Below are 22736 nucleotides of genomic sequence, written 5' to 3'. Positions count from 1 at the left end.
ACACAGCCGTATTATGACCTTGTTTTGTAGGGGCGCGTGGTGCGTTTACAGAACCCTTCAAATAACCTAGTAAGAAATACCAACCTAACAGAGGGCGCCTCGATTTTTAAGGAGAAACTGTCAGCTGGTTTTATGTAATCAAAGAGCAGCATAATGTAGGGAAAGAGACCCTGATTCCAGTGATGTGTCACTTACTGGGCTGTGTTTTGCTATTTCAATGCAATCAGTGTTTTATCAGCAAAAGATTATCACTGCAGGACTAGGTGTTGCATGTCTTCTAGTCCAGTCACACCCCCACAACTCATTGGCAGCTTTCTGTCAATATACAGTGTACACAATCAGTGGTGTGGGTGGGATTATACAAGGCTCAGCATTCTAAGCTCTGCTAGATCTGCAGCAGAGAAAACTGTGATTGTATCACAACAGCTGCATCCAGTAAACTAAATGACACGTCGCTGGAATCAGGGTTTCTGCCCCTAGATCATAGCACAAACCTGCTGTCAGTTTCCCTTTTAAGGTTTGACTTTTCACTGTAATAGTTTTGTTGAGATAATTGTTTCTCTGGAGGACCCACAATGTTTTTGCATTTCGCTGACTGCATTGGTTGCAGCCATACTACTTGTTTCATTGGACTAACCACTTCATCAAGTTGGGTAGGGAAGAAAAACCTGATGAAGGTCCATTCCTGAAACACAGCGTTAGTAACTGGGCAGCGCCGGTGACAGTCCCCCATATCACTGATGCACAGCGGATACGGGATTGTCGCTGGCGCTGCCCGGTAGCTCTGCAGACATCAGGAATGGTTTTCTGTTTTGCTTTAGTCTGGTTGATTTAATTGAGTGTTGGGATTTTTTTTTTTAATTATTTTTTTATTATGTATGCTTTACCAAGTTTTATAATTACTATTATTTATTTTATTTTTTTAATCCTTTATCATAGTTATAAAAAAAAAATCAGTTTTTTAAACTTTCCCGGTGTGATTTCCTGCTTCCCATAGTAGAAATCTGACAGCCAGCGGATTGATGACACAATCGCTTTCTGCCTCCCAGGAGCGGATCGTTTCCTGCGATGGTTAAAGCTTCCCGTCCTTATTCTTCCCAACTTACAAAGCCTGGCACGCCGCACGGCTCCGCGTTTTACATTTGAAAGATGAAGGCACGCCTCTTGTTTTCGTTTTTTCATCTCCTCCTTTACCCCTCCTCCTCCTCCCCTTTTTTTTTTTTTTCTCTCTTCCTTTATCTGCCAGGACCTGCGACTGATTTTTTTTTTTTTTTTTTTTTTTTCACTTTAACAATACTGGCAAGTGTTACATAAGCAAAGAGAGGAGGGGAAAAAAAATCCAAAAGCATGGAGTCCACCAGGCAGGAGTGTGTGGGCAGACCCCCAAAAGCGTGACAGCAAGGTCTGACTTGTCAAGAGGCGAGCGGGGCGGCAGAGCGCTGACAAAATATGTGAATGAGAGCCGCTGGGAAGCTGTTATCACTCACGCACTGGGCTGCGGGGAGGGTGGAAGCGTGTTGTTGTTGTTTTTTTTTTTTTTTTTTTTTCTTCTGCGCTGTCGCTTTTAAACTCAAGCCTGGAATTGGCTGCGAGCCCAGCACTGCATGGAGTTTGCAGAAGGTGGGTACGGCTCTGCGCAAACACAACACGGAACTGCGGGCGACAAACCGTATAGATACATGCCTCCCGTCGCCTGCCGTCATCTCCCTCTCTTCCTTCGCTGTGTCACATTCCATCTTTAGAATTCTCGCGTCTCATTTCCTCATTGTTCTGCGTTTCTCCATTTTTCCTTCCTCCTCTTTTTTTTTTTTTTTTCTCCCCCTTTCCGACATGCACAGTGTTAAAGTCATCTGCCCAGAGCGGAGTTGATCAAAGTGGATAATCTGGCAAACGAGGGATTAACCGCTCACGAGCGGGGCCACATAAGCTATTCTGAAATGTCATTTGAGTGCCTTGGCCAAAGTTCAAAAGCAGATGTAGACTTGCGTTTGCTATTAACGGCGGCGATGTTGATGCTTGCAGGAGCTGCCGACTTTACCGAAGCCGTCGGTAATCGAGCCGGCAGCGCACCCCGGGGCTGCTTCTTATGACCAGGCCTCGGACGCCGTATACTGTAACGTTTGCTTTATCACCCTAAATGTGAAAATATCAGTCGTGTATTTGTGTCTGCAGTTTCAGAACTATAACAAAAACGTCCCATTCAGAAAAATTCTTATTTTATCTAATGCCTGAAATGGTTGATAACGTAGAATAACAGCTCTCATTCAGCCACTGGAGAGACAGACTATAAAGTGCACCGCTTCCACAATTTATACTGTTCAGAAAGAAATGTTGGTTTTATGGATTAGGACTCTGGTCTCATTTTTAAAGGTTCTTTAATTTTTTTTTAATCATTTCTGTTTTGTTTGTTTGTTTTTTCTCGTACGTGGAGAAAAAACAAAAACGGCAAAAAAAAAAAAAAAATGCAAAGTTTGTCGTGCCCCATTCACACATGGGTTTCAGCCATGGTTTTCATGGATAGCGCTACTTGTTACTACGAGTTTCAGCCATGGTTTTCACTGATGGCGCTGCTTGTTACTACGAGTTTCAGCCATGGTTTTTCACGGATAGCGCTTCTTGTTGTTACTACGAGTTTCAGGCATGGTTTTCACAGACAGCGCTACTTGTTACTACGAGTTTCAGCCGTGGTTTTCACGGATGGTGCTTCTTGTTACTACGAGTTTCAGCTGTGGTTTTCACGGATAGTGCTACTTGTTACTACGAGTTTCAGGCATGGTTTTCACAGACAGCGCTACTTATTACAACGAGTTTCATCCGTGGTTTTCACGGATGGCGCTACTTGTTACTACGAGTTTCAGGCGTGGTTTTCACAGACAGCGCTACTTATTACAACGAGTTTCATCCGTGGTTTTCACGGATGGCGCTACTTGTTACTACGAGTTTCATCCGTGGTTTTCACGGATGGTGCTGCTTGTTACTACGAGTTTCAGCCGTGGTTTTCATGGATGGCGCTGCTTGTTACGAGTTTCAGCCGTGGTTTTCACAGCGCTACTTGTTACTACGAGTTTCATCCGTGGTGTTCACGGATGGTGCTGCTTGTTACTACGAGTTTCAGCCGTGGTTTTCACGGATGGCGCTGCTTGTTACTACGAGTTTCAGCCTTGGTTTTCACGGATGGCGCTGCTTGTTACTACGAGTTTCAGCCTTGGTTTTCACGGATGGCGCTACTTGTTACTAACAAGTTTCAGCTGTGGTTTTCATGGATAGCGCTACTTGTTACTAATCGTGCCAATCGTTGGCACACGTGTTCTTTCTTTTAGCTGTAATCTGATGCATCTGTTTTTCGTGTTTTGGGGGTTTTTTTGTTTGGCTGTAGAATTTTTGATTTTTAAGTCATAGGCTGTTTTTTATTTCTCTTTATTTATTCAATTTGTGACTTGTAACACTTTTTTGTAGCGTTTCTTAAGCAGACTAATATTGTAACAAATCCCAGCTGAACATGAAAATGTAAAGTAACAAGAAACAATAAATAAAAACCAAAGTTGTTTTTATTACTAGAAGGGTCTGAATCTCCTCTTCTGTTCTGGATATGCGCTTTGCTTAAAAAAAAAAAAAAAAATAATGGAAAACACAACTGAGTAACTGGGGAAATGATATTTCAGTCTGACCTAGTGAACTATAATGATTATGGGGGTCTGACATTTCACTCGGACCTACTGATACAATAATGATTATAGGGGATATTTCATTCGGACCTAGTGATACAATAATGATTATAGGGGGATGATTTTTTTTTTTTGGACCTAGTGCGACAATAATGATTATGGGGGATATTTCATTCGGTCCTACTGATACAGTAATGATTATGGGGATACTTCATTTGGTCCTAGTGATCAGTAATGATTATGGGGGATAATATTTCATTCGGTCCTACTGATACAGTAATGATTATGGGGGATGATATTTCATTCGTTCCTAGTGATACAGTAATGATTATGGGGGATGATATTTCATTCGGCTAGTAATGATTATGGAGGATGATATTTCATTCGGTCCTACTGATACAGTAATGATTATGGGGGATTCTTCATTTGGTCCTAGTGATACAGTAATGATTATGGGGTGATATTTCATTCGGTCCTAGTGATGCAGTAATGATGATGGGGATGATATTTCATTCGGTCCTAGTGATACAGTAGTGATTATGGGGGATGATATTTCATTCGGTCCTAGTGATACTGTAATGATTATGGGGGATGATATTTCATTTGTAAATGAGTATTTTTCTCATATTATTGCCTATTCCTCTCTCTTCAGTAGATCGAGCCCTTATTCTATTTGACATACACATAGCTTTTGCCATGCCTGAGCCCAGCGCCTGTAACCAGATCTTCGCAGGGCAGTAAGGATGTAAATTAATGCATTATGCAAATCCGCGTCTGGCTATCTACACGGAGCAGGTTTTCCTTGTGACCGCACTTTCTATTTTTATTAAATGTCTGATGCTCTCACTCACATAAGATCCACGGAGCCCGATAAACCCTAAATTCCATGACTGATCGGCCTGGTTTGCGTCTAGAGATCTATGCTGCCGGTTTCTTTGGTGCTGGGATTATTACACAATTGGCATCTATCACTTATCTGCAGAATTGGTGACAAATGTCTAATTGCTGACAGACAACCCAATCCTTTTTTTTTTTTTTTTTTTTTTTTTGCTGCTACAGCGGTCTTGCTGCAAATTGACTGCCGCATATAAATACATCCTAAAAGTAGTGGGTCACCGGAACGTTACACATGCGAGTGGTCGCATTGCAGGTGTTTTTTTTTTTTTTTTTTTTTTTTTTTGCAGTTGCCATCATCTTGCAATGCGTGCACATTTTAGTTAAAAGTGATTTTTTTTTTTTTTTTTTGTCCCCCCCCAGGTGCCATAGATTTTTTTTTTTTTCCCATTTCTTCTTCATGTAAGCATCCCATAAATAAGGCATGATCCCATCCGCAAAACCACTTAAAGGGTTTGTCCCCTTTCACAAAATCACATTTTTTTTAGTATTTATTATTATTATTATTATTATTATTATTATTATAAAAAAAGTTCTGTACTTGCCATTCCCGGGTCCAGCACTGTGTGTCCGCCACTGCTTCTGATATCCCATATCCTGCCAAGAGCCGCTCAGATCTATGATTGGCTGCAGTGTTGTGGACATGACGCCCCACATCTGTCTGACACTGGGAGCACTGGCTGAGACTCGGACCTGGACCCTGGGAGGGTGAGTAAAGCGAAATTGTTTAAAAAAAAAAAAAAAACCACACACAATCTGGGCTTTACTCACCCTCTGTGGGTTCAGCTCGGAATCTCGGCCACTGCTCCGGATTGACTGCAGTGCTGAGTCACGTCCACAACGTTGCAGCCATTCGGTGAGCTCAGCGACTCTCAGTGGGGTATGTTGTCTACATGGGTATAGCCATCCGTTGAGCTCAGTGATTGGCTGCAGTGGTGTCATCTTGAAATGAGCACCTGGTTATGAGTGCCTACCAGTGCCAATCACGCTTTCACCCATTTCTTTTAGGCAACAGAAATCTCATGCTCCAAGTGACACCATAAAGGCTTTGGCGCGCACATGATCCCTGCAGGCCGTATCTTACTCCTTGCACAGTTACCGTCCTTCTGTGTGCTCTCCCGCCCATCGGTGACTATGATACGTATTGTAGACTCAATACCTGTGGCCACCAGTAGTTATTGCGTGCCCAACGACTACGTACTGAGCTTAATTGGTCAGTCGACGATCGCCGGGACGGATTGATTGTGCACATCCCTCGTCTGGTAACGCGGCTGCGGTATAGTCCCTACAGTCACCTCCGCAGCCCATTGTCGCACACCTCACTTTCTCTGCATCTCGGCTCTATTTACCATCTTAAAAAAGCGAAAACCTGCTCTTTAAATAGCCGGAGAGGGATTCTTGTCATTGCTATTAAAAGGCAGCTTGTAATGAAACGCCTGAGTCATGCCGGAGCGCGCAACTTGTATCGCAGACGGCTTATGCCCAGGGAGATCTCTGACTATGATGAATTGGCCACTTGCTTTTGTCCAATCAGAGGTGTAAATGTTTTATAGGAGCAAAGCTACAACCCCGGAGGGGGATATCTGTGGCTCGGGGATAAACATTTTGGAATGGCAAATCTGCTACTGTGCCAAACGGCGCAAAAATGGATCCGAGCAGATTGAACTCTGTTAACATTGTTATATGCTTTTCCATATTTGGTTTATTTATTTTTTCTTTCTTTTCTTTATTTCAGAAAGAAGACATGGGTCCTCCAGCAAAGCCCCTCTAACACCTACATCATCCTCCCTGTACTCCCTCCACTCCTCCTCCCTGCCTTCGACAAAAAGCCGAGCGGGCGGCGGCAGCAGCACCCGTACGTCCAGCAGTGCAAGTGGTAGTGCCTCCTCCAACTCCAAGCTGATCAAATCTCCCAAAGAAAACAAAGAAAAGCTACAGATAGGTGGAAGCAACAGGTGGATGCATTCTGTGCAAAGCAAGACATCACTAGACAAAATGTAAGTGGCTCTGTAAAAAATGGCAGTACAGATCAGAATGGACCTATAGTTAAGGTGGGATATAGGTAGGTAATGTCTGATTGCTGGGGGGGTCCCACCACTAATTAAAGTCACCATTCCCTTTAATAGAGTGGCATGGTCACACCTGACAAAGATAGCCAAGCGTGGCGCTCCGCTATCTTCGTCATCTCCATAGATATTGGTTTCCTGTAGGAGACCCCATTAATGAGCATAAGCCTGGTACTGCAGAGCACTAATAATCCGGGTCAGGACCACCGATCGTGCAACGAGAAGCCATCAATGTAAAATTCTGTAAATCACCTTTGGCATTCTCCAGTTTAGAAAACCCCATTTTTCTATTCCCTATTGTGCTGCAGGGAAATTGAACACTTACTGCTAGGTTTCCCAACGGGTTACAGTTGATCGCCAAGGGACTACTGGTGATCAGCTTTTTGGTAAGGCTAGTGATGAGTGAGTATACTCGTTGCTCGGGTTTTCCCGAGCATGCACTGGTGTCCTCCCAAGTATTTTGGCGTGCTCGGAGATTTAGTTTGTGCCGAAGCAGCTGCATGATTTGTGTCTGCTAGACAGCCTGAATACATGTGGGGATTCCCTAACTAACAGGCATTCCTCACATGTATTCAGGCTGTCCAGCAGTCGCAAATCTTGCAGCTGCATCGACACAAATTAAATCTCCGAGCACGCCAAAATACTCAGAGGACAACCGAGCATGCTCGGGAAAACCCGAGCAATGAGTATACTCGCTCATCGCTAGTTAAGGCCTTATTCACACATTAACGGTCAGAGTTTCATTAAGAATTGACGGTACTGTTCCGTTGAGTGCTGTCAGAGTTTCACTGATGAAAAAAGAAAAAAAAAAAAATTACATCACTTAGACTCCATCCGAGTGCAATCTGTTTTATTTTTTTTCCCCACTGACCTAAAACCTTTCATTGCCAAGTTCGATCCGACACTCGGATCAATATCGGACATTTCTCAGTCATTTTGCATGGATCACTTGGTGCACAAAACAAAAATCACAGCCCCATAGACTGTCATAGATACAGGTGCTATCCGTGAAAAAAAGTCCATGTGAATGAGGCTTCACAAGTAGATATTGTCCAAAGCGGAGAACCCCTTTAACTTGCATTGTCCTTTGCACATAAATTCCCTTGCGTTATTAATGCCAGGCCTGCATTGTTTTTGGTGTGCAGTGTTTTTCATCATACGACTTCTATCTGTGTATTGTCCATGTGTATTGACGCGAGTCTCCGCACCTTCTGTACTCCAGAATGACGCCCTCTGTTAAGGTGGAGAAGATGCATACAATCCCAAAGACGGACGGCACCTTCTCCAAATCGGCTGCTGGCTCTACCTGCTCCTCTTCTGTCAGCTCCTCAGTAAAGACTGGCCTTAATTGGCAATCAATACCAAAGCCACCTTTGCCTTCCCCTGGACAGATACCAAATGGTAAAGGAATTCTCTCGACTCCTCCAAATGTGGAAAAGAAGCAAGAGGACACGAACTGTAGGAAACACTTACACAAGAGATTGTCAGGTATATATATACATGGTGGCTGAGAAAGGTGTTCTGTTTTGTTTTTTTGTTTGTTTTTTTTCAGGTATTATGAAACTTTTTATTCTTATTTTCTTTCTTGTTTGCGCCCTAAAAACATGATGTGTCGATCCTCTGTTATCCCTCCTGGAAATGTGTTGACAACTGGATGTTACACACTGACACTGTCTGCCAATGTTTGCATACCCCTAAATGGTAACTAGGCAGTGCAAGATGGCCTGCAAACAACAAAGCTTTGTTCAGTTGTCTATACATTAAAAAATATAACAAAAACGATCCAGGATGCAAAGATGAAAAATTTGTCTGATCTCTAAACCCAAAATTGGCCCGATCCAAAAGGCTTACACTGTTTTTCTGACATTTTTGCTTTATTTTTAAAGGTCTTATAACATTGGGTTTATTTCCACATAGTTGATAATTGTTATTGACCCTGTGTCTTTTCCTGCCCAGATCGAGAGTTTGACCCTGATATACACTGTGGAGTTGTCGATGTTGAGACAAAGAAGCCGTGCACTAGATCTCTGACATGCAAGGTGAGTGCACCCCACATCAGCCGTACTTTCTCTGATCGCAAGTCTTATACTCCGACTAAACATATGAGACTTACAGTCGGGCCGGGAATTGCAGTGGATGAGGACATTTCCGCTTGCATATGGTCACTCACGTAGGATGACATTAAAGGGTTATTGTCCTCATTGCCTTAAGTGGCTAAAATTGGAAAGTTCTTTAAAAAATTAGCAACTTTGCAATTTGCTTGTTCTCTAGAATGGAGGGATTTTTTTATTTTATTTACCGACCCCAAAATGTACAGTGGTTACAAGCACTTTCTATTAGAGCTTGTAAGCGCTTCTCCGTGTTGCTGGCGTGTGCCAATAACGCCCAGTCTAGACCCCTTCGGTGCCACTGTGCTCTTTTGATGGTGTAGAGGCAACGCTGCCTTTTATAGCCGCACCAGAGAACGCACAGTGATACCGCTGGTCCAGACTGTCAAACAAGCAGGAGGCAGGGGAGCAGCGCACTCCTGAAGATATCAAAACATGGGGGAGCAGCTCTCAGGGTGAAGACACAGCAGCAGGGGACAGGTAATTTATCATTAGATTATGCGAAAAATGGTTTCCCAATTAGAATTTGGTTTTAATATTATAGTCATCCTCTTAAGAGGCTTTTCTGGGGCAACAAAGAACTTTCTCTATCGCTTCATTGGGGGACACAGGAAACCATGGGTGTATGCTGCTGCCACTAGGAGGCTGACACTATGCCGAAAAAAAGTTAGCTCCTCCTCCGCAGTGTACACCCTACCGACAGGAAGTAGGATGTTCAGTTTAGCTTAGTGTCAGTAGGAGGTGGACAGGGGTCTTTCATTAGACCCTTATCTACCTCAATGTGCGTCGTTCCTTTTCAGGTACCAGGAGGGATACAGTGTGAAAGGTCACAACTGTACTCCCACAAAGAGACTGTGAGTACGGCGTGTACTGCCACCCTGTATCCTCATACGTCTAGCCGGCAGGACCCAAACCCCTAGCACAGAAGCGTGCTTAGGTGATCCAGACCTGGTCGTGGCCCTTCGTCTCCCAACTACTCGCCCACCATAGCCTGTTAGTTGGATGAGATGTGACGTCCTGCAACATGTTTCCGGACGTCTGACACCACAGGGAGAAGAGGTAAACACCGCATAAGAAGATGGGTAAAGAATAGGAAATCCCCTAGGTTCCAGTAGTCTAGGCCCGGCTTATATTGGGCCGAGTCCTCCCCTCTCCCTGGCCGCTCTCCTGCCGCACATGTGGGGAGCTCATTCCCTGCCGAGGTCGGCAAAGCCCTCACCACCGCTCGCCGAGTGCTGTGTGTTTCAGGCTTCCCCCAGCTGGTACCCTATTCAGCAGAATAGGCGAAGGTGGGCAGCAGCCTGCTCTCCTCAGCGCGGGTCTCCCGCCCCACCGCTTCCCCCCGCACCCGACTACCTTTCTGGTAGGATCCAGGTGATAACTTGCAAAATCAGATGTGTCTTCCTGGACCTCGGCATCCACCACAGCGGTCGTATTCTCCCAGCGTGGGACACGGTTAGTGCCTTCACCGGACAGGACCAGCTGTTTCCTGCCTATCTCCCCTCAGCCGAATCAGATACAATGCGGCGTATAAGCCCCTCATAGTAAAATTAAGCAGGGCCACACTTTCCGCAGGGCCAGTGATGGAGCAGAGGATCCATCTTAGCTATTGCGTCACATGTCAAATGCGCTATAGTCGTACAGTCACTAACGTAATGGTTTTCTGGAGCCGTACAGTCTCTGAAGTAATTGTACTCTTGAACTGTACAGTCACTGACGTAATAGTACTCTAGAATCGTGTATTTTCTTGGCGTAATTGTAATCTTCTGCCGCACGGTCTCTAGTGCATCAGTATGTCTGGCATAGCACACAGAGGCTTGGAGAGCCACGCTGCTGTCTTCTGTATTTGCCGCATGGTGTTGGCCTGGTAGGGGGTTTCACTCGCATGTTTTTTTCATCGGAGATCTGGTTTTGTCACACGGCTGTTGTGTTTTCGGCCATTGCAGATATGTTCCTTGATTTCAGCAGAGCAACACTCAACCATTGCGTCACACATAAAGGTGCTGGAGCCCTGGCATAGCATCTGCTCCAATATCTACTGCTCACAGGCACTCGCCCTTCCTTTTTCTGCAGCCCCCTCCGGACGCTGGCTTCTTACTGCTCTAAGCAGAATAATGTGCGGCTTCTATCTCTTCACGTCTGCAGTGTTTGGGCCGGCCTTCCAGCTGGATAGAAGTTCGTGCTACCTGGCAATTGTCTACTGTGGTTCAGTGGATAAAGAAGCTGACCGCAGGTCCAGAGGTTAGAACCATAGCACACAACAGAGAGTGCAGTTAGTCTCTTTCTGATCCCAGGCCTAATGTTCTACCGTCAGAAGAATTGACTGGTCAGAATCTACTTTACTACAGTCTTCGTAGTACGGCTTACTACACGTGAAGCCGTTATTCTGCCTAGTGCCGTCAGGTATCCAGACCTAGACCGCAACACAGAAGCCGTTATTCTGCCTAATGCCGTCAGGTATTCAGACCTAGACCGCAACACAGAAGCCGTTATTCTGCCTAATGCCGTCAGGTATTCAGACCTAGACCGCAACACAGAAGCCGTTATTCTGCCTAATGCCGTCAGGTATTCAGACCTAGACCGCAACACAGAAGCCGTTATTCTGCCTAATGCTGTCAGGTATTCAGACCTAGACCGCAACACAGAAGCCGTTATTCTGCCTAATGCCGTCAGGTATTCAGACCTAGACCGCAACACAGAAGCCGTTATTCTGCCTAATGTCGTCAGGTACTCAGACCTAGACCGCAACACAGAAGCCGTTATTCTGCCTAATGCCGTCAGGTATTCAGACCTAGACCGCAACACAGAAGCCGTTATTCTGCCTAATGCAGTCAGGTATCCAGACCTAGACCGCTACACAGAAGCCATTATTCTGCCTAATGCCGTCAGGTATTCACACCTAGACGGCTACACAGAAGCCGTTATTCTGCCTAATGTCGTCAGGTACTCAGACCTAGACCGCAACACAGAAGCCGTTATTCTGCCTAATGCCGTCAGGTATTCAGACCTAGACCGCAACACAGAAGCCGTTATTCTGCCTAATGCCGTCAGGTATCCAGACCTAGACCGCTACACAGAAGCCATTATTCTGCCTAATGCCGTCAGGTATTCAGACCTAGACGGCTACACAGAAGCCGTTATTCTGCCTAATGTCGTCAGGTACTCAGACCTAGACCGCAACACAGAAGCCGTTATTCTGCCTAATGCCGTCAGGTATTCAGACCTAGACCGCAACACAGAAGCCGTTATTCTGCCTAATGCCGTCAGGTATTCAGACCTAGACCGCAACACAGAAGCCGTTATTCTGCCTAGTGCCGTCAGGTATTCAGACCTAGACCGCAACACAGAAGCCGTTATTCTGCCTAGTGCCGTCAGGTATTCAGACCTAGACCGCTACACAGAAGCCGTTATTCTGCCTAATGCCGTCAGGTATTAAGACCTAGACCGCTACACAGAAGCCGTTATTCTGCCTAATGCCGTCAGGTATTAAGACCTAGACCGCTACACAGAAGCCGTTATTCTGCCTAGTGCCGTCAGGTATCAAGACCTAGACCGCTACACAGAAGCCGTTATTCTGCCTAGTGCCGTCAGGTATCCAGACCTAGACCGCAACACAGAAGCCGTTATTCTGCCTAATGCCGTCAGGTATTCAGACCTAGACCGCAACACAGAAGCCGTTATTCTGCCTAATGCCGTCAGGTATTCAGACCTAGACCGCAACACAGAAGCCGTTATTCTGCCTAATGCCGTCAGGTATCAAGACCTAGACCGCCACACAGAAGCCGTTATTCTGCCTAATGCCGTCAGGTATTCAGACCTAGACCGCAAAGCAGAAGCCGTTATTCTGCCTAATGCCGTCAGGTATTCAGACCTAGACCGCTACACAGAAGCCGTTATTCTGCCTAATGCCGTCAGGTACTCAGACCTAGACCGCAACACAGAAGCCGTTATTCTGCCTAATGCCGTCAGGTATCCAGACCTAGACCGCTACACAGAAGACGTTATTCTGCCTAATGCCGTCAGGTATCAAGACCTAGACCGCAACACAGAAGCCGTTATTCTGCCTAATGCCGTCCGGTATCAAGACCTAGACCGCTACACAGAAGCCGTTATTCTGCCTAATGCCGTCAGGTATTCAGACCTAGACCGCAAAGCAGAAGCCGTTATTCTGCCTAATGCCGTCAGGTATTCAGACCTAGACCGCTACACAGAAGCCGTTATTCTACCTAATGCCGTCAGGTATCCAGACCTAGACCGCTACACAGAAGCCGTTATTCTGCCTAATGCCGTCGGGTATCAAGACCTAGACCGCAACACAGAAGCCGTTATTCTGCCTAATGCCGTCAGGTATCAAGACCTAGACCGCAACACAGAAGCCGTTATTCTGCCTAATGCCGTCCGGTATCAAGACCTAGACCGCTACACAGAAGCCGTTATTCTGCCTAATGCCATCAGGTATTCAGACCTAGACCGCAAAGCAGAAGCCGTTATTCTGCCTAATGCCGTCAGGTATTCAGACCTAGACCGCTACACAGAAGCCGTTATTCTACCTAATGCCGTCAGGTATCCAGACTTAGACCGCAACACAGAAGCCATTATTCTGCCTAATGCCGTCAGGTATTCAGACTTAGACCGCAACACAGAAGCCGTTATTCTGCCTAATGCCGTCAGGTATCCAGGCCTAGACCGCACCGCAACACAGAAATGGCTGTCTCTTATTCCCTTCTCCGGATTTTCTCCACGCTGATTTGTTCACAAGATACTTAGAGCCGATGGCAGCTGTGCTATATCCGCTATACAGGCTTCAGGAGCACCACCTTCCAGGTACAGTAGTTCTAACGGCCGTATTACTGTGATGACGTGTCTGGTGTTGACTGCTTCAGTGGTACTAGTGTTCTGTACCGTATTCAGGTGAGTTAGACGCTCTCGCCTTCAGGTTCCTTGCGCTCTATTGCAGCAGTATTATATCTCTTATCGAGCACTTGGATAGGCCTCTACCAGACATGTTTAGTCAATACATGCCGTCTTTCTGGTGACTCAAACGTACCCGAGGTCCATCTACTACAGCGGTCCGGCTCTACTGTCCCATTTCAGGTGAGTCAGGAGCGTCCTCTTTCGCGTTCATCTGGGTCTTTTGCAGCTTTTGCCTAAGCTCCTGTCTAATCACCACTCGTGGTGAGGTGCCGGCATTTTTTGCTCCTGACGGGCTGCAGCTGCGGTTACAGGGCGCGTCCAAGTGAGTCAAACACACCTTTCAGATGCATATTTCATTGTTAATAACATCTGTGGTTTGTTAACAGTTAAACGTAAGCACTACCATGTCCAAACGGAGCGGATCTCTGTACCACAGAGCGGATCTCGGTAGCAACATAACTTGATTCTCCACCCTCAGGTGGGTCAGACACTCTCGTGTCAGGTACGGATGGTCGCGGTTTTACTGCAGCATGCTCTGGACCCTATGTGCGAGTTGCCCCACAGGAGTTTTTGCCACACCTTCTGATCAGTTCACAGTACTGTCCGCAGGCTATCTTTACTGAAGGTGTTACGTCTATCTTTAATGTTTGGCCAATAGTAGTTTATAAGTTCTAGTCTGTCCTAAGGGCCTTCGAGCTACCACAATGCCTAAGCTCCTTATCTGTCGGAACTTACTTATTCTTTCTTACAGACGCCGGGTAAAGCCTCCAGCAGCTCAGACAGGTAACTTCTGACCGTGACTGGAAAATGTATCCCACCTCAGACAGGACTGGGATCTGACTCTGCGCAAGCATCGACCAGGGTAGAAAGCTGCTCCAGTCTGGGATCCAAGGATGAGTCTGGTGATAACGCGTTTCTTCCTTCAGCGAGAATTGTATCTTTTCCCTGTTATCCTCAGGCGTGTTGTCTTAGACTTAGGTAAGCGGGTCTACTCCCCACAATCCCCTCCCTGCTCCAGAGGGTCCAGGATGGATTTGGTCATTTACATCGTATACGGATTGACCAGCCTTTCGTCAGCCTAGTTATCCTCTGGGGTTTATTTTAACTACCTAGAGCCAACTTTCCTTACAGTTGACATAGTCCATGTTTTGCATGGACTTTCCTTGCTCGACTAATCTCTTTTCTAAGACCGGCTGGACTATTTTTTCCATATCCACCCTCATCCCTGAATGATGGGTTTATCTTCCCTTTGATCTCAAAGTAATCCAGTAGCCTTCGTTCTACCTGCCTAGTCGAGCAATCTGTTGTCTCTTCATAGCCATCCTGAGCCTACATCGCGACGATGAGATCCAGGTTATTCCCAGGTGCCATTCAGTACGTTTCCAGTGTTCGACTCTTAAGCAGGTTCCCAGTGGCCTGCTCTCAGGTCCTGTCATTTTCTCACAGAACGGACTTCAGCCGTTTCCAAACAAGGGGGCGGCTCGGTATATCTCTTTTCTCCTGAGTGCTTCGCAAAATTGGACTACTTCTGCGGCTGCGAACCCTCCGGTTCCAAGTTTTCCACCACTATGGTCCTTCCTCTCCCAGAAGTGCATCCCTCAGGAGTGCCAACGGCAAATTCACACAGTAGTTGGCAAAATTCTATAGCCGTGTGGCCTAGCTTGCTCATCAGAGCATTCTTTCTGGACACCAGTCGGAAGATTTGACCGTCCTCACTGTCTAAAAATTTTTCTTCCATGGAGACATGGGTTTTCGCCTATCGTTCCTATCTAAGGTTCCATTTGGCTTTCGGTTTCACAAGCGAAATTATCCCCAAAGAAGTCCCTCACCAACTTTCCGTTCTTTCCATGTGGCTCCAATAGGCCAAATCATTGATGAGGTCACCAGAAAGACAGGCGCTCTCCTTCCCCAGGCTAAACCTCTTCATTCTTCAGCACTTTTTTCCTCAGCGTGACTTTGGGGATCTAGGTTTGAGTCCATACTTGTTTTTCTCAGGAAGAAATTTTCTTCGTTCAGCATTTGCCTCCTGTGAATCGCATGATTTTCACTTGTTCCATTAAGCTCTTATCCAGGTCATGATTTCTTCAGGACTTTGGCGATATCTGCGTTTGCAACGGACGGGTTCCTTTTCCTTCCAGTTGATAGCCTGTCCTTTCAGACTCTCAACCACCCTTGGGGTCTCACAGAGCCTGTAGCAGCCGTGGTGCACTCCCTGTGGATCAAGGGTCCACTCTCCATCATTCTGAATTCCCTTTCTTTCGTCCGCCTCGAAATTTTACTTTGTGACGCTCTCGCATCAGGCTGCCACCGCAATGGTACTTATCAAGCTCGGGCTTGAAGTGTACAGGTCCTCTGGCCTCCAGGTCGTCTGCTCGCGGAATCTGGTCGGCATTAGCAGGGTTGCCGGCTCAGAAAGGACTGCGTTCTTTTGAGTATGATGCACTCTGCCCGGGCAGTGTGTATCCTCCTGGCGGTACTCTTTGGGCCTTCGTCTGGCACCTCTGCAGCGCGATATGTCCTCCACAGGTCCATGAGGTTTACTTCAGAGCCCATGCCTAGCTTCGGCAAGTGACGGTCGGGTTAAAATACCTCACAGGTGACAAGGGTGACTTCCTCGTCCTGAATGGAGTTGTTTGCTGTTCCCTCCCCTTGGGGACTGCTTTGGGACGTCCCATGGTTTCCTGTGTCCCCCAATGAAGCGATAAAGAAAACAGGATTTTTAGTTGCTTACCGTAAAATCTGTTTCTCTGAGCCTTCATTGGGGGACACAGCACCCTCCCAAGTTGAACAGCTCAGTTACTGCATAATATTGTTACAGTGTGGATTTGTGCTTCTGTGTTTTTATCACGTCTACAGAGTACTTCTCCTACTGCTTTCTCACTAAGGCCGGTTTCACATTTGCGTTAAAGGCCGCAGCGTCGGCCTGCGCACGGCCGCCGCTAAGCCCCGCCCCCTGCCGCGCCTCCGCCGGTAGCTCCCCCTCCGGGCGCATGACGCTGCATGCGTCCCCTATCTTTATCACTGAGGACGCAGGCCGTGCGCAGTATGCGTTTTGGCGGCGCCTGCGTCCATTTGACGGTGCGCCGACCAGCGCCAAAAGCAACCTGTTACAATTTGGTTGCGCTCGGCGCACTGTCAAAAGGACGCAGGCGCCGCCAAACGCATACTGCGCACGGCCTGCATCCTCCGTGATAAAGATAGGGGACGCATGCAGCGTCATGCGCCCGGAGGCGGAGCTACTGGCGGAGGCGGGGCAGGGCTTAGCGGCGCCTGTGCGCAGGCCGACTCTGCGGCCTTTAACGCAAATGTGAAACCGGCCTAAATGAACATCCTACTTCCTGTCGGTGGGGTGTACACTGCGGAGGAGGAGCTAACTTTTTTTTGGCATAGTCTCAGCCTCCTAGTGGCAGCAGCATACACCCATAGTTTCCTGTGTCCCCCAATGAAGGCTCAGAGAAACAGATTTTACGGTAAGCAACTAAAAATCCTGTTTTTTCTATACTCGGTTGAGCACTTTGTATTGTTCCAACATCTTCCATGTTTGTCTGTTCCACTCAGTATATACGTTTGTATGTTGTTTAAATGTGTTATATACGTGTGTGTTCTATACGTGTTGTAATTGTATACATGCATGTTTTCTATGTGTGTTTGTTGTATATGTTTGTGTTGTATACGTGTGTATTAATCTTTTCTTTTCCTCCACCCACCAGACACATTCCTTAGGCTACAGGAGAGCAGTACAAGGGCGCAAGAAAGGTTTTGATGTGTTATTAGCCGAGCACAAAAGTAAAAGCAGGGAAAAAGAACTGCTACGTCAAGCTGAACAGCAGCAGCAACAGACGCCCGCGCTCAGGGAACCGCATCCCTCACCTTCAAAATCTTCCCAGGAAACTCACCAAAATTCTCATGGACTCTCTGCCCCTGAAGTGAAGCCTTCGGTACCCAGCAAGGCTAAGCCTCACAACCCCAGTCTTCCAAGGTGCGGCCTAAACTCCGTTGTCTCTTCTTGCAGAATCATCTACTTTCTGATGCTTTTTGGGGGGCTTCTTAGTAGTCTGAATTTCATATGAACACAATTCTCTAGGGCTCCGTTTTCTAGGACTCTCCGAGTTCAGCTCTGCGTATTATATTTTATTTTCCATACCTCCAGGAAATGTAATTCTTTGAATGGGGCCCACACGTGGCCAAAAATTGCTGTACCACTGTGAAGGGGCGACAGCATGTTACCCATGATTGACCCTCCATGGGATTTTCAGCAGCCAGACTAGAATTACTGGTCTTCCTCCATTCTGGTGGTTGAGGGTCCCAGAGCTCTCCATGCCATATTGTAGCTGATAATTGGCATCTAACGAGGAGATTACTTTCTCAATAAGGCTTTGTAATGATAACCTGTGCACAATTACATGTGATGTTAGGTATTTTTATGAGATTTTTTTTATATATTTTTTCCTTTTAACAAGAGGGGCTTAAATTACAAAAATGAAAAAAGCATATAGGGTAGTGAAATAATGTAACGACGTCTAATTTTGCAGATATACTGTCTTTTACTTGTGAATGGTCTCATCTGTTTGTTATTCTGGCAGTCTCTCCAGGCCATCAGGTTACCCAGCGCAGCACAGTGGTAACGCTCCCAATGGCTCCCCATCAGTACACGAGTCTCCACAACCAGTACCTGCAGCTGAGCCATCCTCCCGCTTGTCCAGCGACGAGGGGGAAGTGGACGAGAAAGAAGAATCCGCCGAAAAACTGGACTGTCATTATTCAGACCATCACCCTCGACCAGCAGCTGTAAGTATTACTGAAATGCCGTGCTGCGCCGAGTAAAGCGGGTTGTGCCAGCAAATGGCGTCACAATGTCCCTTTTTGTGTTTCCCCACAGTTTTGCTCGTTTGGTAGCAGACAGATTGGAAGAGGATATTACGTTTTTGACAAGCGGTGGGACCACATCCGATGTGCACTTAACTTCATGGTTGACAAACATCTTAACTCTCAGATGTGGAGGTAGGTCGTTCCTTAAAGGGGGGGTGTCCAAGATTAATTTTCATATACCAAAAATCTTGCAGGCATAAAAAAAACCCAAACACTGCTATACTGCCCTTCTCGGATCAAACACTACCTCTCCACCGCTGCCCTAGGCAGCCACTTCAGGTGCCCATCATTCATTCCCTGCCATATGATTGCTGGATGCTGATGGGTTGTCAGGGCAGATTTGGGGGGCCTGCTGAAGTCCCGCATGGCTGCCATGTTGGGTCTTAGGTTGGGCTTCATCGGTTTCCATATATAAAGTCACACAATTCTGAGGTATTGCAAAAAATAAAAGAAGTGATAACTAGCTAGTCACTAGGGATCCGAGTACTGAGATCCCGAGGTTGGGGCTCTGCAATGGAGCGTAGGTGTGCATGCTGAAATCCTGCTCCATTCATTCTCTGTGTTCCTGCACTCCACTATTTCCATCAATGAATGATACGGGGGCAATGCGTGCGCACCACCGTTACTTTCACGATGGGGCTGCAGGGCCCTGTTCTCAGGGTTGTGGGGGGGTTCTGGTGTCCTTGTTTTAGAATAACCCTTTAATTGTGATCCAGACAATACCTTTGTATAGACACCTGAAAGGGCTTTTTAAAAGACCACTGAGGGGAGTAAAGTGGAGAAAACCGCTTTTGGGCAGAGAGGTAAAGTGAATTTTGGACTTAAAGGGATTATCCTGGAGTTTGGGGTCTTTTTTGCTATGCGACTAAGAACTTATCGGCAGGTAGTTGTGAACTACCTGCCTGTTCTGCCCTGCGCTGCTCTTTTCCAGCGATTCTCCTATTTTCCCTTGACCTCAAGTCACCGGAGCGAGTTTTTCTCTTCCGCGCTGTCGACAGGTCATTGCTGCTGATGTTATTCTGACTGACAGCCAGCTCTCTACAAAGTCCTGGATAACACATTTTAAATAAGCCTGCATACATGCAGCTCAATGAATGATTGGTTGTAATTTATTGGCATAGCAGCAGAGGTTCATGGGTTTTAAAAGGTATTAAGGACCGAATATATGATATGACCAGTGCTAATGAGGTTGAAACACACCTGAATCCTACAATCTGGATATGAAATAAAAATCTGCTTTCATATGGAGAAAATATCAATGTTCTCCTCTATAACCATAAAGTCAAAATGCAATGGCAGGATTTATTTTTTTTAATTCAGTGCATTTGGATTTTTTTTTTTTCAATTTTCAGTACATTATATGGTAAAATGTTGGCTTTAATTCAAAACTACAAGTCGTCTCCCAATAAATAGGCTGTCATATAGGTTTGGATATAGAAACAAAAATGAAAAAGGTTATGGGAGAGAGAAAAAATAAACAGAACTGGCTGGGGTTAAAGGTAGAGTTGGTGTTGATTGATTTGGACGTCCTGTTCCATTGGCCACAGTGGTACTATATGGCCGCTGGAGAACCGCCTCTTACCTGTTGGCATCCTGGTAATCTATAGCCGCTTCACAATGACAGGTAAGAGGCGGATCTCCAGCCATTGTGCAGCGGCTACAGATTACCAGGGTGCCGACAGGTAAGAGGCGGTTCTCCAGCCATTGTGCAGCGGCTACAGATTACCAGGGTGCCGACAGGTAAGAGGCGGTTCTCCAGCCATTGTGCAGCGGCTATAGATTACCGGGGTGATGACGGATAAAAGGCAGTTCTCCAACCGCCAGCCTGGTGATCTATAGCCGCTGCACGATGACTGGAGAACCGCCGTCTTACCTGTCAGTACCACGGTAATCTATAGCCACTGCACAATGACTGGAGAACCGCCTGTTACCTGTCAGCACCCCCGGTAATCTATAGCCGCTGCGCAATGGTTGGAGAACCGCCTCTTACCTGTCAGCACCCCGGTAATCTATAGCCGCTGCGCAATGGTTGGAGAACCGCCTCTTAGGCTACTTTCACACATCAGTTTTTTGCCGTCAGGCAGGATCCGGCTATTTTTAGAAAAAACGGATCCGGCATAAATTTTGGAGAACTGTAGAAACGGATCCGTTTTTTTGCTGGATCCGTCTAGCAGGTTATATCTGTTTCCTGGGGGCTGGCCAATTGGATCTGAGCATGCGCAGACTTAAAAAAACGGATCCGGTGGCTGGATCCGTCTTTTTCTGGATCCGGCGCCCATAGACTTTCATTGTAGCAAAAAGCTGGAAGCGCCGGATCCGGAGCTTCCGGCTTTTTCGCTGGAGACAGAAAAACGTTACAGTAGCCGTTTTTTCCAGACGCCGGAATGAGACAAGTAGCCGAATCCGGCAAAAAACGGATGAAACGCAATGCCATCCGGCGCGATCTGGCGCTAATGCAAGTCAATGGGGAAAAACTGGATCCGGCATTGCATTTTGCCGGATCCGGTTTTACAAAAAAAAAGCCGGATCGCGCCTGACGGCAAAAAACTGATGTGTGAAAGAGGCCTTACCTGTCAGCACCCCGTTAATCTATAGCCGCTGCGCAATGGTTGGAGAACCGCCTCTTACCTGTTGTCATCCTGGTAATCTAGAGCCGATGCATGATGGTTGAAGAATCTCCTCTTACCTGTAGGCGCACCGGTAATCTATAGCTGCTGCACTCTGGTTGGAGAACCTCCTCTTACCTGTCAGCACCCAAAGCTTTTTTTGGGGGATCAGACGCTGCAGCGATGGTCAGAAGAGCTGCGAATGCTGGCATGTAAGAGACGCCCTTGTAGCAGCTAGAGATTACTGTCGTAGCTGATGGAATGGGACATTTGCACCAACTCTCATTGATGGTGCAAAAGTTTAGGGACTGGCGGCAGTTCACAGAGCGGGATCATATTGGTTTCAGCCGTCCTTACTGACACTTATATTCTCTTTTTTTTTTTTTTTTTTACTCACCAGGAAAATTCCTCCAGCATCCAGCAGCTCCTCCACACATGCTCCACACCGGACCAGCACAAATTCAGCGCCCATGTTACAGAGTATGAACAACACTGGTTTCCTCTCGCCCAGCACAGTTACCTCTCCCCCAACCCCTGTGACCTCTCCCTGTACGTCTGTGGACAAAGTCCTTTCCCAAGGGACGACACTAAGCACTCACACTGCAGCAGACCCCACCAGTAGTATGCAATCCAGACAAGTGTCTTCTTCAGCATCCACACCGTCAGTGCTTTCCTCATCGCCTAGCCCAGTCTCCAGCAAATCTCAAAAATTAAAATCCAACAAGGCTGTGAAACCTAAGGAACCCCCCGCCAGCAGCACGAACTGCAGCAGCAGCGGCTCAGGAAAGAAACGGAAAAATAACTCCCCTCCCCAGCTGCTAGCGCACCCCCCTTCCCATTCCACTGAGTCTTTTAGGAAAAACTGTGTGGTGAACTCTGGAACGTACCACTCTCCCGGCACGACGTTATCCCACGGCAGTCCGCACAGTGTTGGCCTCAATTTTGTGAACAATCGATCTGTGAGTCTTAAACACGACCAATCAGGGAGGGGCCCTCCGACGGGAAACCCCGCGGAATCGATAAAGCGCATGAGCGTAGTGATGAACAGCAGTGACTCCACGCTTTCGCTCGGGCCGTTCGTTCACCAACCTGGTGACCAAGCTGTGAACTCGCACAACACCTTTTCCCATTCTCGCGCTTCCCTGGACAAGTTTGCAGGGAAAAAGCGAAAGTCTTCAGCTGGTCCCAGCAGCATCACCAATAATAACAGCAAATCCGGTAAGGTTGCCAAACTGCCGCCAGTAAACAACATTCACGCAAAACACAATAGTGGGATTTCAGGAAAGCCGGCGCTGACCAATAACTCGCTTCGTCATCAGGTAAGAAATATCTGCTAGTTTTTTTTTTTCTTTGTTTCTTGGAAGTGATACTTTATGCATTTTATGCCAATCTTTGCAAACGACGACCGGAAAAGTAACACCAAACATGACTGGTGTGGCTCCCGATTTTTGCATGGCTGATGAGGGAATCGGCAGCCCACCCTATCTGACGTTGCACCATCAGCCGTCTCCTTCTCCAGTGGTTGGTGCCGCTGGAATCGGGTTCCTGCTCATAGATTTACACCAACTCAATGGTTCTTAGAAAAGTCACGGTTACATCCGCTTCACCGAGAGC

General features: G+C 46.8%; 1 protein-coding gene across 6 annotated transcripts in view; it reads left to right on the top strand.

Annotated features, from left to right (window-relative positions):
* Positions 1-22736, top strand: part of ATXN7 (ataxin 7) — a 122301-nt gene that overhangs the window by 91370 nt on the left and 8195 nt on the right. For 5 of the 6 annotated variants that reach the window (XM_073569775.1, XM_073569773.1, XM_073569769.1 and 2 more), the window contains 7 exons: positions 6295-6556; positions 7848-8113; positions 8582-8664; positions 17358-17626; positions 18231-18435; positions 18527-18648; positions 21523-22441. In XM_073569775.1, coding sequence (XP_073425876.1) covers positions 6295-6556; positions 7848-8113; positions 8582-8664; positions 17358-17626; positions 18231-18435; positions 18527-18648; positions 21523-22441 — 2126 coding nt within the window. Of the gene's footprint in view, positions 1-1312; positions 1621-6294; positions 6557-7847; positions 8114-8581; positions 8665-17357; positions 17627-18230; positions 18436-18526; positions 18649-21522; positions 22442-22736 lie in introns of those variants that run through there. The other variant, XM_073569774.1, reaches the window with a different exon arrangement.

This window comes from Dendrobates tinctorius, unplaced genomic scaffold (assembly GCF_039654945.1).
Source record: "Dendrobates tinctorius isolate UK_male_01 unplaced genomic scaffold, ASM3965494v1 ptg000027l, whole genome shotgun sequence".
In the NCBI taxonomy this organism is placed as follows: domain Eukaryota; kingdom Metazoa; phylum Chordata; class Amphibia; order Anura; family Dendrobatidae; genus Dendrobates; species Dendrobates tinctorius.
Note: the sequence above shows the minus strand (reverse complement) of the source record. Positions and strands in the feature narration are given on the sequence as shown.